At 35.5% G+C, this 21,102-nt stretch overlaps 1 protein-coding gene across 2 annotated transcripts; it reads right to left on the bottom strand.

The window, feature by feature from the left end:
- Window positions 1-5,704: 5,704 nt before the first annotated feature.
- LOC110442753 (protein FAM60A-like) lies at window positions 5,705-21,014 on the bottom strand. 2 transcript variants are annotated; one of them, XM_021486509.1, is made up of 5 exons: window positions 20,931-21,014; window positions 19,640-19,887; window positions 14,099-14,246; window positions 12,042-12,201; window positions 5,705-11,712 (listed from the first exon to the last, which is right to left on the bottom strand). In XM_021486509.1, the coding sequence occupies exons 2-5, from the start codon at window positions 19,865-19,867 to the stop codon at window positions 11,376-11,378; spliced, it is 873 nt and encodes a 290-aa protein (XP_021342184.1). In that variant the 5' UTR covers window positions 19,868-19,887; window positions 20,931-21,014; the 3' UTR covers window positions 5,705-11,375. The 2 variants fall into 2 exon arrangements, with proteins under 2 accessions (XP_021342184.1, XP_021342192.1); XM_021486517.1 differs by lacking the exon at window positions 20,931-21,014 and adding an exon at window positions 20,065-20,494.
- Window positions 21,015-21,102: the final 88 nt, after the last annotated feature.

The raw sequence follows: 21,102 nt of genomic DNA, 5'->3' as shown, positions 1-21,102 counted from the left end.
GCGATACGTAGACATCAAACACATTAAGTTTTGATTCAACATTTAAAGCTAAGTTATTGCATATTTTCAAAATCTTATACATACATTTACGTCCTTGTTCAGCTATATTAAGTTGAGTTTTAGTAAACTTACCATTAAAGTATAGCGTGACACCAAGATAATTAAAACTATCAACAATTTCTATTACATTATTTTCAAAATAGAATTTGTCATTTGAACTAACTCTACCACCATTTCGGAATACAACGATTTTTGTTTTCTCTATGTTGTATATTATTATAATTTATTATGTCTTTTAATACTGTCCAAACGTCGTATATCTGTAGGCGATTCTCAGGCCCCTGTGACCGTAGCCTTATTAAATCCTGCTGGCAATGTTTTGCGTACCTACGATTTAGTTCCAGTGTTTGGACGTGCAGTGTAAACAGATAATCACCTAAAGTACTAAATAGGTCAAGGTAGTATTTAAATGTCTCTACCAATGATAGAAGTTTTATCAGACCGTATTTGACCTTCCTTCCCGTTTTCAGTGAAGCATGCACGACAGCGGCCTCCCGAGTGTATAGACCACATTATAATGACGAGTGTTGGCCGTTCAGAGGTCTGGGTCGAACCTATATAGCTGACAACACGCTCTGACATCAAAAGTCGACACCGAATCCCCGACACATTAATTAGTAAAACCAAATTAATTTATTAATTAATGATGCTCTCGAAGGTGTTATATTGCAGATATATTCCCTTCGTGTAGAATAGAATGCATCGATGTATTTATATATCTTGTATTATCTTTATATCTAAGACGAAGTAATGCGAATTAGAAAGATGTGTACCAAACTAATTTGCATTTGGCAACAATCACTTCATGCGCCAGTACTGGGGCGTGCTGAAGATGTTGAATTACACTCCTCCCCTTTGAGAGCCTCACGTAGAAAAGAAAACTCGACAAGATGAGATACAGTACGATGTCTTTATATTATTAACTACATAGACTTTACAGAGTTTCTCAATGAATCTCGCACATAACCACACGACCTCTATAATCTACTCTAAACATATCAACAAATTAACAAGGGTGTTTTGTACTCATCCACGAAATCACTTTCCAGTGAATAAATAAATTTTTCAAATGTACAAATAATAAATAGACATCCTATGAAATAGTTGAGTATTTAAAACAATTCTGACGATAATGAGAAACAAAACACATTAATAATATTACCGGTAATAATAATTGTAATAATAATAATAAAAGAATGTTTTCGAGAAATGTTGTATGGTACGAAATGAACGAAAATGACAATAACACTCAGACTTTTCACATAATTACTCCTCAGATTCTTTTTCACTAATGAAGATTCTGTTGCTTGTTCGTCTGTACACATTGTTTAATATGGAGGTATAATTTACACGAACTGACAGACTTATCTAAATTTTTCACTTCATACTTAAATTCAAAAGAACATGTTAATTTTCACACCAGAATCTTCACATTAAAACTTTGATGCCATGCATATCTTTGTAGTACTGGCCTTTGACAACTGTACCCCTTAACAATACAAGAGATACCCAAGTAAAGCAGTTTTTCTTCTTTCTTCAAAATATTCCACTGGAAATGCCAACATTTACTCATGATATTGAAAAACTTGTGACAGTTGACAGGCAAAATGTCCTTTGGTACCAGGACAGAACTCCCAAAGGGTTTGTTCCTCTGGGTGACCAGACCGGCATATTGTCTGGAGCCTGCCCACACTTATGAGTATAGTTCATGGGGATTGCATATCAAGATAGCTCCTACTCTTTGTATATTTTCATTAAAAAAAAAAAGACAAAAAAAGAGAGTAAAAATATATATATATAAGGTTATATAAATTTGTATTTTTTTTCGATTGTTACAATTATGGTTTATCATGTACAGCATAGTAATGCATATTGATGAGTAAATGGGAAGATATTCATATACCTATCATGCACAATGCGTACCAGACAATTATGTAATTATGAAAGGTGTGAAAATGCCTTCCAGTGACTGGAATTGCCCTGAGATCTTTAACTCCATCTGATAATATAACTTTAAGTTGGCCGGCATATATATATATAATAATATATAGAAGTACGAGATCACCATTACTGTCATGTACTCTAGGATGATGTGGGTATAAAAACACTGGGCAGAGAACAGAGGCAGCATCAATGAATAATTCTACTTTGATGAAATACATTATAAACATCTGAAATTTCTCTATACTTACAGAGGGTGGTGAACAAACATGAATAAAAACAAATAATAAATAAATAATTACAATTTATCTAAATCTTGTGTTATGTTCAAGAAATACTTTTTTTTCATAGCCGTTTTATAAATCCAATCTCATATTTGTACCAAGAGACAAATATAACGGTATACGATTTACTGAGAGGATTGGAGATTTACAATCAAACATAACACAGGAAGTAGATAAGTTATATTTGGTAATGCAAACATATAACAGTTGATTGAAGTTACTATGGTATACTAATAGATTGTACAACTCTTGACAATGTGATACCACATCATGTCCCTTACAGTTCCTATCAGACATGTACTTGACGATGTGATAACACATCATATCCCTTACAGTTCCTATCAGACATGGACTTGACAATGGGATAACACATCATATCCCTTACAGTTCCTATCAGACATGTTATTGACAATGTGATAACACATCATGTCCCTTACAGTTACTATCAGACATGTACTCGACAATGTGATAACACATCATGTCCCTTACAGTTACTATCAGACATGTACTCGACAATGTGATAACACATCATGTCCCTTACCGTTCCTATCAGACATGGACTTGACAATGGGATAACACATCATATCCCTTACAGTTCCTATCAGACATGGACTTGACAATGTGATAAAACATAATGTCCCTTACAGTTCCTATCAGACATATACTTGACAATGTGATACACATCATGTCCCTTACAGTTCCTATCGGACATGTACTTGACAATGTTATATCACATCATGTCCCTTACAGTTCCTATCAGCCATGTACTTCACAATGTGATAACACATCATGTCCCTTACCGTTCCTATCAGACATGGACTTGACAATGGGATAACACATCATATCCCTTACAGTTCCTATCAGACATGGACTTGACAATGTGATAACACATCACGTCCCTTACAGTTCCTATCAGACATATACTTGACAATGTGATACACATCATGTCCCTTACATTTCCTATCAGACATGTACTTGACAACGTGATAACACATCATGTCCCTTACAGTTCTTATCAGACATGTACTTGACAATGTGATCACACATCATGTCCCTTACAGTTCCTATCCGACATGTACTTGACAATGTGATAACGCATCATGTCCCTTACAGTTCCTATCACACATGTACTTGACAATGTGATAACAAATCATGTCCCTTACAGTTCCTATCACACATGTACTTGACAATGTGATAACACATCATACCCCTTACAGTTCCTATGAGACATGTACTTGACAATGTGATAAACCATCATATCCCTTACAGTTCCTATCAGACATGTTATTGACAATGTGATAACACATCATGTACCTTACAGTTCCTATCAGCCATGTTCTTGACAATGTGATAACACATCATGTCCCTTACCGTTCCTATCAGACATGGACTTGACAATGTGATAACACATCATATCCCTTACAGTTCCTATCAGACATGTACTTGAATCAAAAGAAAAATCATGCACATCGAACACCCATTCAAGTAAAGAGGAAAAATCTAGAGTAATAAATATTTACATTATTGATGTTGTGGAGAAATAATGTCAGACCTGAAATTCTCTTTTGTATTTTAATATCATCTGAACATTTCAATCCCATGTTTGAATATGCCCATAAAACACACAATAGATTGGGGATTATTTGCTTCGAATAAGAAGGCAGATATTTTGAGACAAGAGAATTGTAGATTATTTATGAGAGCACAACTCTTGACATTAGAAATAACTGTCTTCTTCAATTTAACTCAATTTCATGTCTAGGAGAAATGTGGCCAAAAAGGTTGTGTAAAACTACCACATATTATCAAACAGTAAAACAACAGTCACATCTTAAGTTACTCTATCCAAGTACCAAACATAATTCTATGGAATGAACTTTCATACACTTTAAACTATGTCAAATGTTCACGTATGAGGTACACAGTACGAACATCACAGTAGCAATAAAGGGACATGTTTTTTTTTCTTTGTACAAGGATTGGACAAACACTTGGGCCTGGCACATCCCTACTTTCACCTTCCTCAAAGTCAAACCATCTAACTTTACTTTTATCAAGGTCAAGTCATCCGACTTTCACCTTCCTCAAGGTCAAGTCATCAAACTTTCACCTTCTTCAAAGTAAAATTATCCGACTTTCACCTTCCTGGAGATTGAAACTCCTCACCTTGATAGGATTATTGAAATAATGCTATTTCTGTAACAAAGTTGTATACTAAGTATTAGATGACATCAGGTGGTCTTAATTTGAGCTAAATTTCATTTGATAAAGAAATAAATCCCAAAGTGAGAGATTTTACAGCATAAGAGCCAGGTGAAAGGTGAGGTGAAGGTCAGCGTGGGAGGGTGAAGGATCTATCCGTACCAAGTGTCAGACCAACCTCACCAGAACAACAAGGACAAGTAGTATGGTACTACACAATGGGTTATGTACTACACCAAGAGGTAATAATGACGCTCGAAAGACTACACGGAAGAACTCTCTCACATATAACATTGAAATATATATAATGATATTCATAATGATAATAGTAATGATAATATATTATAAAACCAAGCACACATTCTGCATTTAACAGTGTGTACACTCACCAAAATAAATTGTGACCAATTGTGGCTGTGGTTCATTCTTCAAAAGCCAATCAGAGCAGTTATAACTATTGGAAATAATCATGACAGGCAATCAAATTTCGTCTCAAAATTCCACCATTTTCAGAATGTGTTGGTGACAGTGCAGATTTAATCTATTCCTGAACTTACCACAATATAGGCTGGATTACCTTCCAGATCTATTAGTCTCAAGAGTTCACAATCTATCTTGGTTCAATTTACATTTTTTAAGTAACATCAACAAAGATTCTTCACATATGTTCTACCCACTAAGACAGCACATTCATATATTAATGCTACCATTCCTTCTGTAGAAATTTATTCATACTTGCACACACAACACCCTCTCACTGGTTATTTGAGACTTAAAATAAATTATTTAACAGATTTTTAACTTACAAATAGTAACTTTTTGCCTTTTATATTGTCCACACCTTTATATTCCATATAAAAGATATCATTTTTAAATTTCTGAAAGAAATTGACATCAAGACATTGATGGACAGGACTGTGATAAGAATCAAATTCCACCGGGACCTTATTCTCTTATATTTTAATAAACAGAAAATTTGGCAAGAGCTCACCCACATTCACAAGACAAGAGTCCTGACAGCTTATCATCCAAGGGGATCATGTTGTCAGCAACAATAGACACATACAAGTCATTGAGGTCAATCACGGTACCAATATGAAACATTTTTTTTAATTTTTTTTTATACAAAATAAGTCATCTTGTAGAAAACAAATCCTCATGGAAAGATGACCTAACTCCAATTTCTTTCATTAAAAAAAAAAGGGGGGGGGGGGGGAAAAAAAAAAAAAAGGGGGGGGGGGGGGAAATATAAAAAAATGTCCAACATTTCCTTTACGAATTACACATCTCATTGATGCATTGATATTAACATGCAGATTGTCATGTATATGTATTCAAGAGCCAATATTGATCAACGCTTGTTCCCTTGTGCACTTTTTTTTTTTACAAAAGCACAAAGATGACAGTTAAGTGCTTATGTTACATAAATATCATGTAATTCCCGATGTCAACCCTATTATCCAAAGCAAGTTATTAAGTACTGAAGGATTGTTTTCTCTTTGTTCTTTCATGATAATTAAGGTCATGACTTTTCCACTTGTTCATGCAAACATGCAATATCTTGTATGCTTGAAAATACACAATGTATCATGCCTAAAGCCAATACACCTGATCAGGTACAGCCTCACAATCGTGATATATGCATGTATTTTTGCATGGGTCGACACACAGCTGACAGTATGTTACACACAGCCATCTGTACCACCCCAGTCAGCTTACACAGACTATAGAGTCAACTTTGCAAACATATCTCATTTCATATACTACATATTCTTAAAACATATATCAATACGTTCCCATTATTTTCCAGGGAAACACCTGAACCCCTTTTATATATATAAAAAATCTGTTAAAATCATAAAGTATTACTGTACAAGTTATTAATCTTTTAACTTTAAAACCAATTTCTGTACAACAGTATTATTTACAAATTAAAGAACAGATTATTTATACCTCAGTTAGTACCATCCAAGTGAAGCAGAGGAGAGAATAGAAAGGACATTTGAAGGAAAGGTTGTTTGATTCAGTATTCACAGGGAGCAGTTATACAGTTTCACGCTATAAACCAACTACATGCCTTGTTAGGACTTATAGGGTGAGAGGACGAGGGACAACAAGGAGACTTTGTACAGACCAGCTTCGTGTGGATAGGGATTACTACTCTCACTTCATTTTGCAAGGTACAGAATCTCATGTTTATTGTGAGGAGAGTCAGCTGCATGTTAAATATCTCAAAAACATTTATCTCAAACACTAGCAAACAACTGCAAAAACTGAACTTGTGAAATTTGATTGATTTACAGTCAGTACAAATCAACTTTCATTTACAGTCACATATTTACATTTAGAGACTGATGAAAATAAATGACAATGTTTGAACAATTAAGATTCAGATGCACATGCTGTACCATTCAGAATAAGATCCACAACACGGGAACAAAGTTAAAACCTTGCAACATCCACAACAGCTTTATTATCACACACAGGAACTTCTAGATCTACTTGGGTTTTCTATGCTCACTGTTGTTTTCCCCAATATCAAAAGACTATTTGGGTCATACCCATTAAAATCTTCATAATATCTGTGCTTTGTTTTTATCAAGAAATAAAAAACACACCGGTGTTTGGACAGGCGGTAACAGCACAGGACAACATTGAACAGCAGCACTTCAAATCAAAAGTAATGTTAGTTTACGGCTGTATAAAAGAAATTAAGAAATAACTTCCCAAATGCAATTTTAAAACTAACAATACATTGAACATCCAGCACCGCATTGTTGCAATCATTGCGTGTAACTTTTGCCGATGACGTGATATGATATGCCTATTACAGGTGTCACAAATGAAAAATGGGCGACTAGTAGATGGCAAAATGCTTAAAAAACCTGATGTGTAATCAAGGCTATTGCTATAATATATAAAATACTAGTAGCGGTTTGGCTTGTTCAGCACACAACATTTCCCTTTCTCATGATCAGATATATTTATCCGGATTCACAATCAATATAAAAGTACAAAAACACTCAATAATCACTTGCATTGTATAAAAAAAAAAAAAAAAATATTAAAAATTCATCAAGCCTCTTTCAATACTTTTTTTATAATCAGATAAAAATGATGAGCATTTTGGCAGTAACTGCATGAGAGATTATCCTACTACTATGGTTAATAAGTTTGATGCAAGGTGATAGGTTTACAACCAAGTTTGTGATTCGGGGAATATCAGAACTAAATAAAAATAAAAAAATAACTAATAATTTATAATGCTTCATAGTGCACAAGTGAACCTGAAACTGACAGTGTAACACCATGTGATAAATACACTTCGCTTGTAAACTAGAACTGGTGTTTTAATACAATATATACGAGAACAAACTTTAGAGTGTGAACCTCACAAAACGTACAAATTTACCATGAATCAAACATAATTTTAGCACAACATACAAATTAATTGCTACGGAATTCACACTGGCCATATTTATCATAAAATAAAACGTTGTTGGTAAAAATAAGTTTTAAGTTGAAAGTGAGACTGGGAATGACATAAAGCATTAAGGTACACACAAGTACAAAAGCTTGCATTACCATCATAAGCACCCTAAACTTGTCTATACCAAGTTTCTTGCATAACCATTAAGCACCCTATCCTAATTATACCATGTGTACAGATTTCTTTTTACAAGACGTGCAATTAATTCTAGGAAGTCTGATACAGAGACCATAAAAAGAAGAATACTATTACGAAAAAGCCTGGGACTCATCCTTTTTAAACTCTTCATGTCAGATGCAGAAAGAAAAAAAGAAAAATGGATTTTTTTTACAGAGGTTACCATTTTTCCTTTTAAGCTTCTATTTGTAGAATTGTAATCAGACTGGAGTTTCCAGCATGGGTTACAATCTTAAGTGGAAAAAAGATGAACAGATGTACAGTTTCCTTGCCAAAAATATGTGTTAGGCTACCACTTCTATACCAGAAACAAGTTGTCTAGGAGCTGGGAATGTGCAGTGGGAGTGGGGAAGACATTGTCAGTGCTGGTAGGGTATTGTGATGGTCACAGACCATCGGAGACATTGAGATCCACCCATTGTGATAATAGCCTAGTAACACAGCAGAACTAGGTCAGACTACAATACACAGGTTGTTCTGGAATCCTACCCTCCCTATAATCACCACATTTAAATCTATATAACATGGTGCATTTAAATCTTTCAGTTTTCGAGAATCCTATGTCAATCCAAGCTTGTTTGGTTTCTTATTTTAATTCTCCTTTTTCCTCACCAATCCCCTTGCAATATCATTTTTTCCTTTTTTAAACCTCCACTAAAACTAATCCAAGTTTCAAATTGTCCATGACAACTCCCCAATTAGACTAAGTCATGTCTGAAATGATAGAAGTTGTAATTCCAGCTAGGTTCAGGGCAGGTTACTGCCTCTTCTTATGAAGTCTAGTGAAATATGATAAGCTTCAGAAAAAACGCAGGAATATCTACAGATCTGATTCAAATCATCAGGTCCCAAAAACTAGGTCACACCAGACATGTTGGGCACCAGTAAATCTTCAACACATTTATGTACAAAGTCCCCATTCTTGACTCCAAAATGATCCCCCCACCTCACCCTCACAGAGACCCTATAAACAGCAGGCTTTGTTATCAGACCTAAACCTTCCATCTGTACAAACAGCAGCTTTATATTTCAAGATTATTTTCAAAGTATCATCCACTTTTAGGTTTATCAGAGAATACAGCACTTCAAATATGTACAAATTTACACCACAACACTGAGCAAACCCCTTTTTGTTAGAACTTTAAATGAAGACGCTACAACAGGTGCAAGTTAAGTGTTCCTGATCGTACCTGGCAAGTTTTCCTTGAAATGACTGAAAATGGCATGAAATGGCTTCTGTACGATACAGAATAACAATATGTTATGGAATATCAACATAGAAATGTGTGAATTTGAAGTCTTTGGTCGACGCATGCGAGAATATTGCACATGTCTGAGGTAGCAATCTATATTATTCAAGCAGAATTGTTACAAGCACTAATTAATATTCAACATCCCCTTTTTGACTTCAAAACAATTTATCAGACCACAAAATAACTGATTTTATTGTAACATGAAATCAATCCTTTGTCCCTTTTAAGCCACAAAAGGAGTACTATCAACCTCTATAAGGCTTTGTAGTAGAGTTGGAAATATTGATATACAGAAAAATATATTCAATAATATTTTGGTGGGGATATGAACATGCGTACTAACGAATGAAAACAGCTCACAAACATCCTATAATTATTTTAACAAACTAACAAATTTAATATATCTCTCTATGAACAAAATTTTCCCTGATTTACAACAGACTTGGAGAAGTTGCTGTTTAAAAAATTAATTATTTTTTGTTTTCAATTTCAGATATTAACAAACGGAATACCTCTCCTCAAACCAAATGAGCAATTTGAGCAGATTTCTTCCTAGGAGTGTATTTTGTCTGCATGGGAACCATAACATAGTTTCTCCAAAAATAAAGAGATATGTATGTAAATAAATAAAAAACATTTTGCATTGTGTTCATGTCAACTGCATGCTTTTTAGGCAGTTGGAATTAGGAAATGTTGGTGAACATGTATGGAGTATGTAAATGCTTTGGAAGACTCGGTAGGAGATGTTTCTACATTGCTAAGCATACAGGATACCAGTAAGGCCAACACACAGGGGCATGTTTGATAGTCAAAACGGCTGAAATCGACACAAAAATTTACCTAAATATTTTTTTTTGTGTGTGAATCTGTGATTTATGAGAGATTAGATAGTCTTGAAACAGAAACCGTTTTAGATTGACACAATCGTTGTGTATAAATCTCGTGTTCAGGCAGAGTCCTCTATATTACACCAACCCTACACAGTAAATCATGAAAGGCCAACAAGTTATCTTTTCCTCAACACCCAAACCCTCATGGCTTTTCATCTGAATGGAAAGTATCAGCTTTTTCAGTGGCCTCAAGTTTTGATGCCAGAACTTGGAAGTGTCGAGGTTCTCTGTTGTCGAGTCCTGCACTCCAAACACACTCACAAAGAAAGCATGCACCCATCATCATGCTCAGTAGTGTACAGTGCCCTACAATCCTATTACAGGACACATGTTATACCACTAATTCATCCCCATGGGATGAGCTGCAACAGAGAGCCACCAGTCTTATCTGTAGTTGGTGTGTTGTCCTCAGCTGCTGCTATACAGCAGCAGTGTGAATAACGTCTCTCTCTCTCTCTCTCTCTCTCTCTCTCTCTCTCTCTCACATACCACTTCAGCTTCAGCAGGTGTGCTTCTTACTGCCTTGAAGTGTTCCACAAGTGATCTCCCAAAACACAAAATCAGATAAACTCGGTCTCCAAAAACACAAAATTTAAGATAAGCTTTTCAAGAGATCAACTGAATATTTTTGTTTCTTTTTCTGTTGCATATTTTTATACAGAATAATGGAGAAGACATTGTTTAGAAAAAGAATAAGAAAAAAAAATCTTTGTATTCTTGGAACTTGGGTTCAGAGACAGTGGTGTCTCTCACTACCAAGGCCTGACTAGACTTTACAGCTGGAGTGTACTACAGTCATACACCTGTGTTAATACAGATCTGCTATTTATAGCACTTGAATCTTACCTTGGCAAGATATAAATAGTTACACTGAACTTTGTACATGTAGGCCCACTCACAAGCTACATGTTCATAGTACACATTCTTTGCTAATGACACTGTATCAGGTATTGCAAGTTTGGTAGCTCACAACACATTGATTCAAATAAATAAAGGAATTGTGGGGATAAAGTTTCTTTTGTGATGAGAAATGGTTTTGTTTTTCATAATGAAACTTTGAGATGATTTCTTTTCCAAACTAGCATTCCATTGCTAGAGGTGGTGGTGTGGGAAATGCACTGAGGGCTGTGTCTGTACATGGAAAGGAGGATAGAGGTATTGTAGTACCAGTTCCGCTGTCAGGTAAACTGTCTGTATCCGCACAATTTGTGTCCAAGAACTCGGAGTCTCCGTCTCCGTAGCCACTGTTACTACTGGAGTTGCTCTCTGTCTCGTCGGTGGACTGAGAGCGGTGGATCTTTGAGCTGTGTGTCTGGCTGTCTTTACGGCAGCTAAGACAGGGCTGTAACAACTGGGGGTCAACCAACACTTCCCCATTCAGTCCTTTGAATATAATTCCACAACACACCTGAGTTCTGAAAACAAACCAAAAACTCTCATAAATAATATTAAAATACATGTAGATGTTCAGAAGGCTCAAAGCCTGTTGTAAAACTTCAAATACATTCTCATTAATAAACCCTTTATGTACTTATCATAAGAGATTTAACAGGAATCAAGGCCTATTCTTTAATTTCTGACTTGTAATCAATTAACTTTAGCAAGCAGTGTGTATATAAATATAATATATATCGTACTTTGATAGGATTATCAGATTTGCTGGCACTTGGTCTATGCATTTTTATAATCCTCCAGCTAAAAAGTGAAACACTTCAGGCAGAATCTGCGCAACATTTTAACTTACTTTTTCCAGTAGCTGAGATCTAGGAATGCACTGATTCTAGGATCAGCCTGTTTGCGCTTGTGTTTTGATGGCCGGTCGATGGGGCCTGAACTTTCATCTATGTCTGAATCGTCGCTATCACTCGCCCCAAACACATCCTTGTCACAACTATCCTCATTCACTTTATATGGTGAAATAATAAGACATGTTTATTATCAGTAAACTCAAAGATATATAAAAAAGTTATACATGTTATGTATTTATATATGTAAAAACCTTATTCTAGATCATTAAATTCCACGGATGATGTGATGATTCACCATGCAGAGAAGTCTGGATGCTTATTTCCTGGTTACAGTATATATCAGGCCTGCCATCAAGTGCCTTTGTACATGATGTTCCAGCGCCAGTATTTTGACATGTGTTGTCAATATCTATTTCCAACCTATTTCTATAAAGAAAATTCTATTTACTATGTTCTCCTATTTATACATTGCTGTATTACTGACTGTCTAAAACCTGCGTGTTGATATTTTGAGTTACTGGTGATATATAGGACATGCTAGGAATGACAACATTAAAAGACCATGACCTAGCTATTGGATACCATCGTGGCATATACAGATTAAAAACACATGACAAGTGACATATGGTAACAAAAAAACATAAAGTAATCTGCACAAGACAACAAATTGTTGGAGCAAGATGTCTAGATTTTCCCGATACACACACATGTATAGTAGATTTTCCTGGTATACACACATGTGTATATATGTAGATTTTATGTGATACATAAAGGGACACACACATTTGTAGTCATTAGGTCTGATTGACCTTTTGTGTTGAAGTTTATAAGGCAAAACCTTACTATATGTACATTAACAACCTAGGCAAGGGTCATGTAGATACATAGGGAACTTTATGAGTGCAATAAAGATACTAATAATTATGCTCTATACAGACTAGAGGCGACCATGAAAACAAGTTAACCCTTTCACCACCATAGACCATAATGGACTAATCCCCATAAATGCATGGAAGAGTTTACTAAAGTTACATAGGGGTGAAAGGGTCAAGTAATCAGGCTAACCCTAAAATATTGTCCAGATTCACAGCACCATATTAACGATTATCAAGACTTAAAGTCATAAAGCTTGTAAATAATGAAACTGTGCAATATGTAAACCTGTGTTTTATGGTCAGTATGGTCAGCTCCTTATACAGGTATGGACATGTCAAAATAGGTCATGGTGAGTCAATGAATGAGCTCCTAATAATGCACCCACACTACCCAAATTGACCTGTTATGACCCCTCACTCAGTGGTCACCCCAAGTTTAGAGTGATATGACCTAGGGACAACATGGCAAGGCCTGCCACAGTCAAGCCCCGATTAATAGATAAAACTCTATCCCTCAGATACAGGCCAGGCAGGAATCCCTGACACACAGCCGTGGCATAGAGACCTTATGATGAATGTGTATGCATTAGTGAAAGATGATATTTGGAGAGATTTTCATCTCTGGAGTTGAATCAACAAATACCATATATGGTAGATACCAATTTACATGTAGGGGGTGGAATGAGGAGGTTCAAACAGAGCTATTAGGAAATGCAGAACAGATGTGGTATACAGCATGTTATCAAATCCCAGAGTGGTTTAAAATTACATTCCTTGGTAGATATGGGGAGCTTGGTACCTCCACACCTATGGTTAGGAGTCACTGGGATAGGGTGGGTATTGGGTTACTCCCCAATGACCTATATCTACTGACTGTACTTAATTAACATTACTAATCACTAAAATCCAGCACAGCTTGCATTTCTTCATGTACCAAATCCAATGTACAATTTCAACATGTCCTCCACAGGAATTCAGTCTAGCTACAGTATATATACAAATTTCCTGCATCTAATCTACACTACCTCAACAAATATTGTTTTCATTAGGGATCTAAATAGATAAAGGAAAGCAGCATGTTACATTTAAGCAGGATGGCATCCAACAGATGAATGGCAGGAATTTTACTGGCAGCATATGGAACTTTTATGTCAATTTTACTTCAAACATAAAATTACCTGATAAATCATCAAAATAGCCCCGGGGACTTGGAATGGCATAGGACTTTTTGGTTTTCAGTGGAGACTTGTATTTGTTGTTTGTTGGACTTTTGCTTTTAATCTTGAGCGTTGATTTGATTCCGGGTCCAGCCCTAGCATCGACAACCTGAAAGTGACAATAAAAGTAGCCGATTAGTATCTATTCATCAGTTATTACTCAATTTTATCAACAAGCATTTATCATTAATAATGTTCATTTGGGCAGGAGGTAGCATGTATGATAAATAGAGGACATACATCTTCAATTTAAAATGACTCATCAAGCATGTATCTTTGGACGTAGATTTTAGATTTAGAAATTTTAAACAGATTTAGAAAATGAAACTTTTTTTTTTACACATTTAATCATATGGCTTGTAAATGGACTGAATGATATCAGCGCTATTTTTATTTTACCTGGAAGAAGACCCTTATAAACCTCAAACAGATATCTATTATTGTGTTTACATACATGTCAAGATAATGGATTTATCAAAATATTACCCTTCAACAAATCAATGAATTACAGCAGATAGAGCAGGATTGCTTTTTGAAATGGATACAGTTTCAATTTCTCAGAAAGCAGTCTCTGCAACGTACATATCAACTTTGAACTAATAAAGTCCTGTTTAGGCATGTGCTTTAAAGCTCTTTGTAAAAGTGAAACGCTTCGCTACACAAATTACAGTGAAACCCAGACACCCACTGACCCAGATTCAGCCGGTTTCAGCCTAGTTTATTTCAGTAGTTTATGTAATCGAGAAAATGAGGGGTCTGATGTAACAAGTAGGGTTCAGTTCAAGTGGAGTGTTAGCCTGTGGAACCCAATTAACACAATACTTTTGGTTAAGCACAATTTTTCTATCAACAATAAACTGACTGTGTGCATTTGGGTGTGGTTCCATGACTAACTCTAGTAATAAAGGACCGTCTTCATAACATATTAAAAGTGAAATACAGAGAAACCTTTTGCCCCTTCTACTAAATTCAAAAAAGAACTATTAGCTGGGAGTATTATTTAGCTGAAGTGACCAGATGTTCCCAATAGGTGTTTGCAGGTATCCAGGTCTATAGCTTTAAGTGTCATCTGGTATCCCTGTAGTACCAATGCAGTCTACAGGCAATGATAACGAGGCAAAACCAAGCAGAAATGTTTCCTATTTCAACTTAAAAAAAGGTTAGGAAAGCGAAATCATTATACCCGTTTCATTTTTTTCTACAGTGGAGAGATTTTTTCTTCTTACAGATACATGTATATATGATGTATCAGATTAATGTATGTTTAGCTCCAGTGATACGTGAATTCTATACAAATTATAAACACATTAGAATTTCATTTGACAATGTGGGGAAATTGAACCTGAACTGAAAATGAAAAACCAGCACTTTGCCAGAAAAAATCAGTAATATTTTCTTCTTTTTCCGCAATTACCACAAGACAAAATGATTTATGGTCAGAAGAAAAAAATATGGGGTTGGTCAGAAAAAAGGAAACATAAAAGACTGTTTGGTTTGGACTGAGTCAGTGAGTGTAGAAAATGTCAGAGGATGAGCAGCAAACAGGCTCAGCAAGTGTTTTGTACTGGAGTGTTTATCAAGCATGCAAAGTGGCAATCACATAAGTTGGCACAGCCCGTTAAACCTTATGACATTCATAATGGCTTTACCATCTTTGAGGTGTGCACAGCCTAATATTTCAAATAGGTCGAGTATGTTTCACACCACTGAAAAAATTGCCCTCTACAAGTTGGTGAAAGCATGCTGTACATACAAAAGTGTAATAGTGGTGATGTGTACAGTAGACAATCAATGACTGCACAAGTACAGCCAGCCTCAACACACATAAAACCCACAGATACCAGCATAATGCTGTACTGGCAAGGAAATCAATTCTCTCTAATAGCCTGCAGAGAAATTTAATAATGATCCCAATGAATTTGTTCTACTTGGGAGTAAACCTGATTATCAGTGGTGTCTTGTAAGCAGCTCAAATGTTTCTAGTCCTGTTAGTCGTCTACAACTTAATACAGAATTGATAAAAAACATTGATTTGAAGGAAAAAAAATGAGCTTGTTTCCATTAAATTCCTTTACAAACAATAAAATCAGCAGCCTGATGATACGTTTTGTTTGTTTTGTAATGATGCCTTTTTAACAACAGCCATTGTATGGTCACCACTTCTACCATTTAATGAAAACAATTTGATATGCTTTTGAGACAGTTCAATAATTATGCATGGAATGAAAATATTTGTGTTTCTTTTATGTCAGCACCTTTAAATTCCTTTCAGATGAAGTATTTATTGGTCTTTGGCTGCCATGTGTGTATTTTAAACCTCTAGCCTACAGGTCAAGTGTTATTGATTTCAAAAGAGAGGTCAGAGAGAGGGTCAACATGACAACCTGTATTAGCACTATAGTAAAGGCCTTGAGCAAACCTATTATTCAACATAGTACTGTCATAGGGTCAGAATACGCCTTTGTGGACCCTACCCACTTTTATAGTGCCCCATGGCTATGGTTTAAACTACATTTGACAAACAACAGTTTCAGAGCAGATCATTCTTAACATTTTCAAACAAAAGGAAGAAAAAGATACCTGGAATTATGCACAATAAAAAAAATTGCCACAGGTAAAGCAACTTTTAGTCATCAAGTGAGATATGATAGGTTAGTGATACTTGGAATGCATTTTCCTAGTGGCGTGCTTCAAACATCAAAGAAAAAATACTTTAAAGCATGTCAGTGAAAAAATAGCCAAAGGTGACCCAGTTTCTAGGATCGTAAAAATGATGACAATATGACAGGTTCATTGTTCTATTTTAATATTATTTTTGTGGTAAGGCTTTGATCAAGATCTAGACTCTATTGATATATCGTCCGATGACTCAAAGAAATGATACCAGATAGACCGCTATCACAAGGCATTATCTAGATAATATATTGAAGATTGATATGCAACAACAATAAATGAGGGTGTCATATCATTGTTGAATGCACAACAATGCAGTTGCCAGTAGGTCTTTTTATGGAAGGCAGGATACTTCAATTATCATCCATCTTGCACATATGTCACCTGTCACTTTTCTGACAGTGGTGACCAGTTACCCTACAGGGGGAATACCATGGAGTAAAAGAGACACTAGAACTACAGTAGTCCAGTCATCTTTACCTTGAAGTTTTAAAAATACAAATGTTTATGGTGATAGTTAAACACTGTAGTATACTCAGTGACGTTCCTTAGAAAACGAGCCATTCTTGGTAAATCAATTCCATGTCAAGGGCTACGTTTCTCTGATGGTGTGCGTGTATTATACTTTGACATGGACATGCCATACATGTGTACTGTGTATTGGATACGAAGTGTGTAATATATCTCCCATAGAGAGGGAAGGGAATTCCTGGAATTTTGGATGCAGTTTTGATGTCAAATCTGATGTTCTTTTAATCAAAACTAAACCACAGAAAAAAATATCATATACATTTGTTTATCTATTAGTCACCCCCCTTATATCTCAACAGGTATGACTAGGGTAGTACTATATTTAGAACCTAACAGACTGGAGAGAGTAATATTTGTCTTGTATGACTATATACACCTACAGTGTACAAAATAACTTTACTTCCTGACTCACATTTTTTCTGGTCGAGTACCTTAATTATTTCTGCGTCATGCAGCCTGATATTTGCATTAAATTTTCATAATGGTAAATAACTGGGACAGGCTGTAACAAAGCCCACATGAGCATGCAACCAGGACAAGTTTACCTTGTGCTACATAACAGTTATGGTGACCTCATCTAGTACAGATCAATAACAAGCCTAGGTACACTCATTAAGTTTTGTTTAACTAAGTAATCAATAGATCCCAGTCAATCACTGAAATTGTCTTTGTTGTATAGGGGCAGGGAGCAGATGGTTCATAGGTTCATGGCTGACCAAGGCCTAGTATGGACAGAAGAAATCCACTGGACCTTTGTTTAATATTCCTATACTCATAAGGCATATTGATCTAGCTAATCACTAATAAATCATCTCATTTAGCCAAATGGTCAGTTTAACCCCCTTTCTCCCAACAGATGGCAACAGCGGTAGGGTAGGGACAGGAGTTGTTAGACCAGGGAGGAATATGGGCAATTACACTGGACACCAGAGACAATTGCAATAGTCACCAAGACTATGCGAGCATATAACAAATAGTGACATGTTATTTTTGTCAATATACAAGCTTACTAATGTGTTAAAACTCAACCCAGATATCAGAATCAACTTCATCAAAAAAATCATAAAGTTTTCCTTATAAAGTATGTTGACAACACATTTAAATAATTCTGTTTTAATGGTTAATATTATAAATATTTATACAGAAGCATATCTAATGAAAAAAATCTGTGACATGCTAAAAAAACCTTTCCAACCATGCCAACATGTGCTTTTTGTTGTTATAAGTCGAGAGATTATATTGTATCGGCACAAAACGCAATAACAAGTTATGTGTTTAATTTCCTATAGCGAACATGAAAATATATTAGCCATCAGTACTATCCGGACCTTGTGTTGTGGTCTGGAATTTAATATATCATTGATTGTTTCTTGTTAGGGTCTTGTCTGAGCCACATCCATGCACAACTGCAATGCTTTGCCACAATATGGATCAGATAGTATTAAAGTGCATAACATTACGTCAATATTAGAAAAAAAAGAGTTATGTTGCTGATTTTACACTGAATGAAACTAGAAAATTTGTACTTTTCCATTTAATTGAAGCAAATGACATTGTAACTAACAAAACAGATTTGAATAAAACACTAGGAGTTATTGTAGTAGACCATAAAGATTGTCTGTATGTGTCAGATGAGAAGCTATTTAAGCAAGAAATACTTTGAATGACTCTCTGGGTGTGAGACTACCATCAGGAATGCTGAATGGGGTCAGGTAGTATGAGTAGGCCTACGCGCCTGGCTGTTGAAAGCCCTCTACTGACCTACTTTGTGTGGGCGCAAGTGGGTAACAAGCATGAACTTGGTCAAATATTTTTAAAATGATTGTACAACTTCAATGTATGAATGTACAGTGAAGGACATTTAATTTTAATTGAAGGAATTAAATACCCAATAAAAAGATATGAAAAACATTAATGTCACACTGTCATTTTTAAATAAATTAAAATAAACTGATGTGTACAAATACCTATTTCCCAAAAATATGAAATGAGTGTTTTTTTGCTCAGTTTTACAACCAAATACAGGCTGTTTCCCCTAGCTAAAATTTACCTTATTTTCTCAAAATTACTAAAAAAAATAGGAATATATCTCCCCAAGCTTCAATAAAAATAAAGCTATATTTTCCCTATTCAAAAAGGAGCTTTTAGGTAAATAAACACTGGAAGTTTCTTCAAAGAACAACATGTTTGGATCAAAGATGTAAATATTTAATGTTAAATTTAAGGGTATAATAAAACATAAACATACCTCTGAAATATAAGTGAATTTACACGTAAAAGAAATAAAAATAAACTTACATGATGCCAGTGACGACTAGTCCCGGCTGGTAGTTTTTTCCATCGTTTAACCAACAAAACACAAGCATTGCAAATTTCTCCAGCCCTTTTTTCATTTATCCTGAAGCACTTTTCAAATTCACATTCGTACCTCTTACTGTCAGTGAACCGCGAGCTAGAGGACTTTGCTCTACATATACAACATCCATTGATGCTCCGGTAGATTTTGGGTTTGTGAAAACTGAACATTTTGCATCAATAGCAAAAAGCTGAAAAAGATAGAAAAGGGAATTTTGAACATCATTGCATTAATGGTGACAGATTGCAATTTCTGAACTATGCAAATATTATTAACATAAGCGACATCAATGTGATAATTTAAAAGGGCGTAACTCAGTAACTAGAAAGAGTGCAGAAACAAAATGCAATCAGTGAATCATACTTACACACTGGCCTACTAGGCAAAACTTCAGTACACATATGCAATAGCCAGTGTGTACAATTATGACAAGTGTCAAATATGCAGACGTTGTTGAAAGCAGCCTGTTACATATAGCTCATATTATTTGCAAAGTGTACAACTAATACTAAATGATTCGTTGCACATATTGCTCTAAACTGAAGACCTATGCACGGGGTAAAAACCCATATATCTTTCGTGACCTCGGATAAAAATAACTCCTTCAGCAGACGCCGGGCCGAAATTGCAGTGAAAAAAGGCCTTCTGTAGTAATGCAGTGAAATCTAAACCATTGATTTTTGTTTCGTTTCCAATCGCAGGTCAAAATCACACACATGTGCACGCATGACAATCCGTATCCAACTAGAGAAATCGATAAAATGGGGGACTTTCCCGGTAAATGGGTCACTGACCGACGGGTTACGGCTCACAGCGTTTTCCTATTTTGGAACAAAGGAATTTCTTTGTAGGCCTAGCGCAGACTCAGTCCCGATTCGTGCACATACATGTGTCTGGTAACCCAATGGATTTGCCGCTAATGTACAACATGTTATATCAAATTAAAAACGTTGAAATGAAAGTTACTTGTTAAAAATCATACGACTAGAGCAAATAAAGTGTAATCTTTCCATTACATAGACTGTCAATGATTAAAAATCCATTTTACGGTCAGTGTCCCCGAGGATCTGTTGCGAACCTCTTCTTCGCACCGAACACTCCCATTCTCAACGTCGCTAGGTCAAACGAAATCAAAGTCAAATTTCAGCTATGACAGCAAATAACAACTCATGAACTTGATTGGAAAAGTTAAATATACTCTTTAGAAATATACTTATTATGAAATGTTCTTACCAATTTCGTTCTTTTCGTTGTTTCCAGAGAAAATAATCAACCGCACGTAATGATATCCTCAGTTGAACTGATATCAGATGATCAATGAACACGCATGTGCGCGGCCTTTTGTTATGCAAATCATGAACTCTGTACGAAATTCCTATTATTTAACCTGAAATACCATTTTTGC

The sequence above is a fragment of the Mizuhopecten yessoensis genome, unplaced genomic scaffold (assembly GCF_002113885.1).
Source record: "Mizuhopecten yessoensis strain PY_sf001 unplaced genomic scaffold, ASM211388v2 scaffold1923, whole genome shotgun sequence".
Lineage (NCBI taxonomy): Eukaryota > Metazoa > Mollusca > Bivalvia > Pectinida > Pectinidae > Mizuhopecten > Mizuhopecten yessoensis.
Note: the sequence above shows the minus strand (reverse complement) of the source record. Positions and strands in the feature narration are given on the sequence as shown.

What these genes read in the sequence shown, in the direction of transcription:
- LOC110442753 (XM_021486509.1), bottom strand. Translation starts at nt 19,867, where the DNA reads ATGTTCAGTTTTCACAAACCCAAAATCTACCGGAGCATCAATGGATGT. An exon ending in CTATTTTGATGATTTATCAG is followed by an intron (nt 12,202 to 14,098) that starts GTAATTTTATGT and finishes CACCATATAAAG; the next exon opens with TGAATGAGGATAGTTGTGAC. An exon ending in GATCTCAGCTACTGGAAAAA is followed by an intron (nt 11,713 to 12,041) that starts GTAAGTTAAAAT and finishes GTTTGTTTTCAG; the next exon opens with AACTCAGGTGTGTTGTGGAA.